Source organism: Brassica napus, chromosome C3 (genome assembly GCF_020379485.1).
Source record: "Brassica napus cultivar Da-Ae chromosome C3, Da-Ae, whole genome shotgun sequence".
Lineage (NCBI taxonomy): Eukaryota > Viridiplantae > Streptophyta > Magnoliopsida > Brassicales > Brassicaceae > Brassica > Brassica napus.
In genome coordinates this window covers 8,364,736-8,372,675 of record NC_063446.1, presented here as the reverse complement: position 1 = coordinate 8,372,675, position 7,940 = coordinate 8,364,736, and the positions used below count along the sequence as shown (strand labels likewise).

General features: G+C 37.2%; 1 protein-coding gene, 1 long non-coding RNA gene and 1 pseudogene across 3 annotated transcripts; 2 read left to right on the top strand and 1 right to left on the bottom strand.

Moving 5' to 3' along the window:
* Positions 1-324: 324 nt before the first annotated feature.
* On the bottom strand, positions 325-3,568 carry LOC106437504 (putative carbamate hydrolase RutD). Of its 2 annotated transcripts, XM_022698917.2 has the most exons (12): positions 3,312-3,568; positions 3,040-3,232; positions 2,753-2,835; positions 2,536-2,636; positions 2,334-2,429; positions 2,045-2,098; positions 1,814-1,962; positions 1,583-1,700; positions 1,019-1,106; positions 871-915; positions 680-801; positions 325-602 (listed from the first exon to the last, which is right to left on the bottom strand). In XM_022698917.2, exons 1-11 carry the CDS (start codon positions 3,433-3,435, stop codon positions 719-721), a joined length of 1,134 nt encoding a protein of 377 aa, XP_022554638.1. In that variant the 5' UTR covers positions 3,436-3,568; the 3' UTR covers positions 325-602; positions 680-718. The 2 variants fall into 2 exon arrangements, with proteins under 2 accessions (XP_022554638.1, XP_013733851.1); XM_013878397.3 differs by having other exon boundaries at positions 680-915.
* LOC125584226 lies at positions 1,116-1,798 on the top strand. The gene is made up of 2 exons (XR_007321205.1): positions 1,116-1,262; positions 1,473-1,798. It is a non-coding gene; the product is annotated as an uncharacterized LOC125584226 (long non-coding RNA).
* Positions 3,569-6,005: 2,437 nt separating the features above from the next.
* LOC106441670 lies at positions 6,006-7,685 on the top strand (annotated as a pseudogene).
* Positions 7,686-7,940: the final 255 nt, after the last annotated feature.

Here is a 7,940-nt window from a genome sequence, read left to right as displayed (position 1 = left end):
CTACAAGAAAAGAAAGGAAACAAGACATCATCCACGGAAGATGATTTTTGAGCTGTGGTTTCAGACAGAAGCAGTATCAGGCATGTCCTCTTCTCATCTCTTTGTTCTGTTTTCTTTGTACTTACTTTTAGAACTAGCTCTTGTTTTGTACCTAGAAGCTATAACCTTCATACATGTCTTTTCATATATTACAACAACATGGTGAAGATTCATAAAACATAGAATGTTTAATCAAAGACCAAGAATTTCTACTGCATTTAATTGTGTTGTTTTCTTAGTGGTTATTCTTATTCTAGTATATTTTAAAGCGTTTAATCCGTTATAGAGATAACCATTATCATATAGAACTTGTAAAAATACATGTAAAGGTCTCAATTGAGATTTTTATGTCTTGTGTTTTACATATTACATTTCGATCAAGGTAGTAAATTACAGCAAATGTTCCTTGTGAAATGATTTCTCTATACATGTATATATCAACAGTTTTGTATTATTATCATCTCTTCCATGTACAAGCAGTGGTCGCTTTCTCTAGCTTCTGTTTGCAGCAAACTTATCTTTATGTTTTCATCAGCTTGATCATTGGAGAACTGCATAATTGTCTGTACAAAAACTCTGTTTAGGATAAGTCTAGTTGCTAAAGTTCTACTAGTCATAGTTAAAGCAGTGAGGAGCTTACCGGTCTGATGAGTTAAAATGTGTGATAGGTGTGTTGTTGTTATGTGAGACAAGGCCCAACTTTGACGGGTTTGACGACCCTGAAAGCTCTTCTTGCATGTTCAAATACAAAAACCAGAAGCCCTAAGAGGAAAAGTAGACATCGATGAAACTTTTCCACAATGAAAGATGGAGGAGAGGCTGCATTCTTGCCTTCTGATGAGGTTCTAATCAATGCTATTCTCCTCTTGAAATAACCTGAAAGGAAACGTTGATAATGGCACACTGATATTAGTCTCAGAACAACCTTCAATAGAATAAGAGTGGTCTACAAGAATGGATAACTGTGTAACTCTTATACCGGGAGTTTCAGGGGTGAGGTTAGTCCAATCGGTTGGTGTTTTCTTCATTCCTGACGCCTTTATTAACTCCACAAGAGATTTATTAACCTGCAAAAATTGATCAGTAATGTATGTTAAATCCTTTTTTTCCAGGTTCTGAGGAGATAGATAAGAAAGATACTGACAAGAGCAGGAAAAACAGTTGTTTCCTCAAGAACTATTATATTATAGCAATGCTATTCTTACAAAGAACTCAAGAGCCTGGTAAGTCTTTATAGTTTGCTATCAAAACTAACAGTACGAGGTTTATGTAACAATATGATTACTTACTACAGAAGTTGAGAGTAATAATCTGATTTATAGTCAACTTATTCTTATTTTTTTAAGACTAATAATCTGATTTTGTTTCAATCTTATATGGTTATCGATAAGTTGTAGTAATCTGAGTATGAGAACTACAAACATTTACTGCAGTTTGGAGGAGATTAAAGAAGCAAAAACTCATTAGTGTTCAAGTCTTTATATACATCAGACGCAAGAGAGACAGAGACGTTAAGATATGAGTAAATAGGGCAAAACAGTACCTCCTCTGTTCTCTCGTGGCTAACAAGATGACCACCATGAAGATCCACCATTCTAGCAACAGGATACAGCCTCTGCGCCAATCTTCTCGCGTGACGTATCTGAGCAATGACATCATGTCTGCATATAAACCCCCACCACAATACTCAAAATCAACCGTTGTGTATATGTAAAGATTCTTTAAACTGTGAGCATGAGATGATCCTATTCTAACTGCATCCGTTGTCACATACCTTCCGTGAATGACCGAGACAAGAAATCCAGCAGAGCGGATCCGTTCGATCTCTGGTTTTGTGATTTTGTGTAACCAACACGCATTAAGCTGGCCGTCAAGCCCGTTCTTGGACTGCATTCCAGTTTCTGATATTCCTTTTACGTATTGCTGCATTCGCATCACTCAAAATATAATTCCTCTTAGATCATACGACTGTGTACTTTTCTCCGCATGAAACAAGTATGCTCACCTCATATAAGACATCCCGCCTTGTGTTAGTTCCTACTCGTTCTGCTAGAAAATCCTGCATGTATCACACATAGAATTTTGGAACCAAAGTAAACCAAAGCAATCATCTGATCGCCTATAACAACCACAACAGAGAAAGACAGTGCCAAATTTTTCCATACAAAGAATTTGTAATAAAACATTCCTCCAACAATACAAGCCAGTCTAATCATCAAATCTCTACTAAGCAACTGTTCTGTGTCAATTTGGTTCTTATAGAATTTAAGCACACCACACCGAATATCTCCCACCTGAGAATAATGTGTGTCCAAATCAACTTTAGCCCTTTGTTTAGGGGTCTTTGCCATCCAGAAACGTATCGCAATGGAAAGCGTTAACCTGTCAAGCTGTAGCACATAAAAACAAATCGTTTTTTTTTCATTTTTCATATAATAAATCAAAAAGATCCAACAACACATATGAAACAGCGCCATGTGTTAGATTCAAGCGTACCTTGGGAAAACACTCGAAACCTCCACCTGTAACGTTAAGCAACGCTAGAGAAAGAATCCGTTCCGGCACCATTGCAGCTAACTTACAAGCTATCATTGCTCCTGTTTCATCAAAAAGCCACCAAGAGAACTACAATAAGAACTAAGAAGGAAGAAAACAAGACTTGTGTAAGAGAACAAACAAAAGTCCCTTGAATTGTCTGGAAAAAAAAACTTACCCATCGAGTGCCCAATAATGTGAGCTCTTTCCCATCCCAAATGATCCAATAAACTAATTGCATCCTTTGCCATTATAGTTGTTCTGAGAGGACACAAACAAAACTAACTTCACAATTTGTTGAATCGAAGTAAAAAGAAAGGGTCTACTCCCAAAAAATTGGAAAAAATTTAACTATATACAACTCCTCAAATTTGTAAAAAAAAAATAAATAAATATAAACTCTTAATTGTCTATAACTCCGACCAGCTCTCTAACTACAGACAGGTTCTTAGTATTGAGACTTACGTGTAGTCAGATTTGTGGGAGGGCACGGAGCTTCGACCCATACCACGATTGTCGAAAGCACAGACCTCCATGCCTTGGCCGATTCCTGAATCATCAGAAACGATTCCATCTTCGTCTTCTTCGTCGTTGGGTTGATCCGTCCCTGTTAATCCCATGATTTGAGGACCCCATGATTCATGTGTTCCAGCTAAACCTGAACGAAAAAGGAGAAAACTTTAAGCATTTAAATCGAAAACCCAATTAAAGTCAAGCTCGGAGAGAGAGAGTTCTACCTATGATGAGAAGAGCTTTGGTAGGACCATGACCGTACGTTCTGTAGAATATCTTAACCCCCGCATTGTTCAGCGTCGTCTCTGCGTCGACGACTTGTTCTTTCACGACCTCGCAATACGGCATCGTTTTCGCTCAATGATGTTTGTCTTCCTGAGAAATCTGGGTGATGTTCAGCAACAGGAATAAGAATAAGAAGAAGAGAAGATACTTTTATTTTCTTCTTTATAAAGAGGTTGGACGGCGATGGAGTTGGGGTGGTTTGTTCCGGTTTAGTTGTGGGTGGAGGTTGGGACTGCCACGTAAGATTGGTCGGCTGGATGGCGGGTAATATCTAGAAAGTCGACGGTCAAATTTTGTTAACGACAATTACTTGTGTGTTTGAAAAAATAGCACGTGTGGAAAGTAACACCAGAAATAAATACTACTACGTCAATGGGATTTATCCATGCAAGATTCTCCACCATAAATTCTACCCAAATTTTTTTTTTGTTATTTTGCTAGATGGATATTTTTATGTTGAAAAACATTATCTACGAACATTCCAAATTATATATATTTTTTTTTTTATCATCTCTTTATTATTATGAAAAGCTCTAAGAGAGCACAAACACATTTACAATGAAAGCCTCAAACGTAGGCCTTTACAAAGGGGTACACATAGCCCAGACAAGACGAGGCCCAAACGGGGAAACGCCAAAAGTTCGACAGCTCTATGCCACGTGTGAAGACGCTGGTGCGTGAAGGGACACGAGGCAAGGGTGGGATTACCGATCAAGATTTCGTCGCCGGACACGGAAGCTTTGATAACGGAAACAACCATAAACGAAAGCTTCGAAGGCCACAAACCCAGATACGGTTGAGCCAGTACCAATCATCGCTTTAAAGAGAATGAGTTTCAATTGCATCACGAAGGGAAAAAACACAGAGATAGCTCAGATCCAAACAAATCAGCAAAATCCAACTTTGAAGATAGGTGTAAGCATGAAGATGAATCGACCCATTAAAATGGGGATGAGGATGAAGCTATCCAACATTAAAAACTCAATACAAACAAAACTCCATGGAAAAGTAAGGAAAACGATGATCAACGAAAGGAAAGAACTAAAAACTAAAAACTAATTCGGACATATCCCGAGCTATACTAGAGAAATCACCGGAGATGACGATGATTCACTAAAGTCGCCGGCCAAACGGTGCTGTTGAAGCCATCGTTTGCCAGAGTCGTTGCCGGACAAGATTGTGTTATGAGAACCACCCACTTGCCGGAGTCAGAAGCCGGCCAAGACGGTGCTTTGGTAGCCACCGCTTGCCAGAGGCATAGCCCGAACATCGGGAGTCAAGCTCCGGGCAGCTTGACGAAACCTCTCTCTCTCAAAGATAGAGAAAAGAAAGAGAGAGACCATTTAGCTTGGCTTTCTCAATCATCCATCTGTGTGAAACGTTTGGAAGAGAGAAAACAGAGGAGAGAGAAAGCCAAGATACAATGGCGGTTTACGATTTCCAAATTATATTATTTAAAAGACTAAAAAAAAACTCTTAATATTTGAGATATATATTTGATGAAATAATAACTTATTTTTTCTTTTATTTATGAGACATCATGATTAAAAAAATCAAATCCTTTAACAAAAAAAAATCATGATAAAAAATCTCCCAATAGCAATGTTGTGCTGAATTGCTGATCTTTTTCTTTTGGTGCTCGAACGCGTTTTTTTCAGGCCCCATTTTTGGCCATATTTAACTCCATACAAAGGGAGCACCGGTCTAACAGATAAGACATTGGACTTTTTCTTTTGGGTAGTTGTTGGAATAGAAACTAGTCACTACCAATAGACTAATCATTTATGTTCTAATATTCATTGAGTTTCGACATGGTTATTAAGAACATCAGTTTTGGCTTGTTTCAGCTTTACGAGCGAAACAGAGGTAAGAGATTTTTTTGGTCTTCTGTAAATTTATTGAAATTATGTTAGACATCGGAGCCAAAAAATTCACAGAAAATATGTTAGATATCAACAAAAGATATAATACATTTGAAATTAAGAAAATAAATATATTTTTGGTAACTCAATACCCATTCTTTGTTGTATAACAAATCAGGTTTCAGTTCAGATATTTCAGGTCAGATTAAGGTTTTAATTTCGGGTTCTGATATTATCCTGAGCCCTATAGTTGAGTTCTCCTAACAAGTAGAAACTTTGGGCGGCCTAATCTGTAATCTAAAGCAAACTAACAAGCCGTGAAGCTCATTCCTTTTATTATGAATAATTGTAAACTAGCCAAAATTGATTGTTGGGCTTTTGTAAGAAACACACTTTATTAATTAGATATACACGACTATTAACTACCATCTTTGACCTCAAAACCTATTAGCTACAATCTTTGACCTAGAAACCCCTATTAAACATTTCCTTCAGAGCCGTGTGCTATACCAATTTCGGCGACTGATTCCAAATTTCCAGACAAGTATTTCCATTCCCTTCGGCGAATTTTACAGTCGTAAGTGATTTCATTCCCTTCGGTCAAAACATTCTCGGTACAGTTTGGTTTAAAAAGAAACCCTAGGCTGACTAGTCTCAGTATGATTTAGTTTCTCTCTCAGACGATGAATGTTTAGGCAGATTGTCTTTTTGAAACTTTGGTTTTAAATTTATTATGCAGACAAAACAGTCTTTAATATTACAATAAAAGACATGGCTGGTAGAGGGAAATCGAAAGAGTTGCTTCAGAGGCTGAATGAATAAGATATTATAAGCGATTTGCCTGATCCTTTGATCTGCCAGATACTTTATCATCTTCCCATGTAAGAACAAGTGTTCTATCCACCAGATGGAGGACTCTCTGGCTTTGGGTTCCTCGTTTGGACTTGGATTATCAAGACTTCCAAGCTTTAGATGCCTTGGTTAATTTTGGTGACAGGTTTTTCGATTCCGATAGGGTTTCATGCATAGAAAAAGTCGAGTTAAATGTTGATATAAATCATGAAGGTGGAGATGATTCTTCTTATGTCACATCATGAATTGATGCCAAAGTTAAGCGTAAGATTCAACATCTAGATGATCGGTGTGGTCCAAAAAATTATAATTCTTACACATTGACTAATTATTGTTTTCATCGGATGCCTCTAAGCCTTTATATCTGTGAGACACTAGTATCTCTAAAACTCCTTGACGTGCTCTTGCCTTACCTTGTCTGAAGACTTTGCACTTATTGAGTATGTTGAATCCCAATGAGGCCACTTTCGAGAGACTTTTCTCGTCCCGCCCTGTCCTAGAGGAGTTGGACATTTATGGATGTCTGAATCATAATGTAAAAGTCTTACGAGTGCTCTCTAAGTCGTTGAAGAAGCTCAGTATACAAGGCCACTTTAGTGGGTCGTCACTTGTGATCGATGCTCCTCGACTAGGGTTTTTGAACATCAAAGCTAACCTATTTGAAAGATTTACGATAACCAATACGGATACCAACGTCAAATTAGTTATTGATCCCGTGTTAAGTTTTTGGGATTTTGATGAAGCAAATCTTTATTCAAATATAAATAGATTCTGCAGTTTTCTCTCCAGCATTTCCAAGGTTATAAGGCATATGATGTTATCTGGAGACACTTTCAAGGTATATACAATGTCAATTCCTGTACATTTTCAATCCAGAAAGTTTTTTCTGACCCAGGTTAATTTTCTTTCTTGTTAGGGCTATTCATATTGGAAATGGTTACCAACCATTCTTAAGAGCTGCCCAAACCACCAAGTCCCTCAGCTTGGTGGTGATATGCTAAACCCTATAACATTTTTTTTTCCATCTCTATCTATATGAAGATTCTGCTATTCTTTTATTTTCATTGCGTTTTAATCCTCTGTTTATTTCCTCAGGAACGGGACGCTGATTTTCATCAGAAACAGCACTTGCAATATATGGATGAAATAGATATTTCTTATGTGCCTGAGTGTTTACTATCGTCTCTAGAGTTTGTTGATTTCAATGTCACACTCTCAAGACTTGTTGGAGAAATGAACCTAGCAAGGTATATCCTTGAAAATTCTGCAATCCTCAAGAAACTCACTCTACGTTTGCATAAGAATGATTGTTCAGCAAAAAAATATGACTTGGTTAAGAAACTCCTCAAAATTCCAAGAGGCTCTGCCAAATGTGAAGTCGTCTTTGATTGGAACAGAGAACAAGTAAGGCTTTGTGATGAGTTTGCGTAACAACAAAGTGATTATGCGTGCTAGTTTTTCATGGTGTTGGTTACCAGGTTGTAACTTGTAAGGCCATAATGATTTTTGCTATTTGAATTCTGAATATTCAGTTCATGATGTTAGTCTGATTCAGCCATTAGCGACATCCTTATTAATTAGACATAGTTTATTACTAAAGAACATTTTTTTTCTTTTTGCTGAACATTTTGCAGACAAACATAATTTATTAACAATAGTAAACTAATTATATTAAAACTTTCCAGTTTGCTGAAACCGCAAAACAGCTAATATCATCTTATCATGGTCATGAATCATGATCGTCAAAACTGAACCGCTAATGAGTCACTTAAATCCACAAAACCGATTCAATTGCGAACCTGGCTATGAAAAAACACTGTAATTCCAATCAGAATCACCAGTTTTACTTCTTAC

What these genes read in the sequence shown, in the direction of transcription:
- LOC106437504 (XM_013878397.3), bottom strand. Translation starts at nt 3,435, where the DNA reads ATGCCGTATTGCGAGGTCGTGAAAGAACAAGTCGTCGACGCAGAGACG. An exon ending in GGCGGGATGTCTTATATGAG is followed by an intron (nt 1,963 to 2,044) that starts GTGAGCATACTT and finishes ATGCGAATGCAG; the next exon opens with CAATACGTAAAAGGAATATC. An exon ending in GTCTCGGTCATTCACGGAAG is followed by an intron (nt 1,701 to 1,813) that starts GTATGTGACAAC and finishes GTTTATATGCAG; the next exon opens with ACATGATGTCATTGCTCAGA.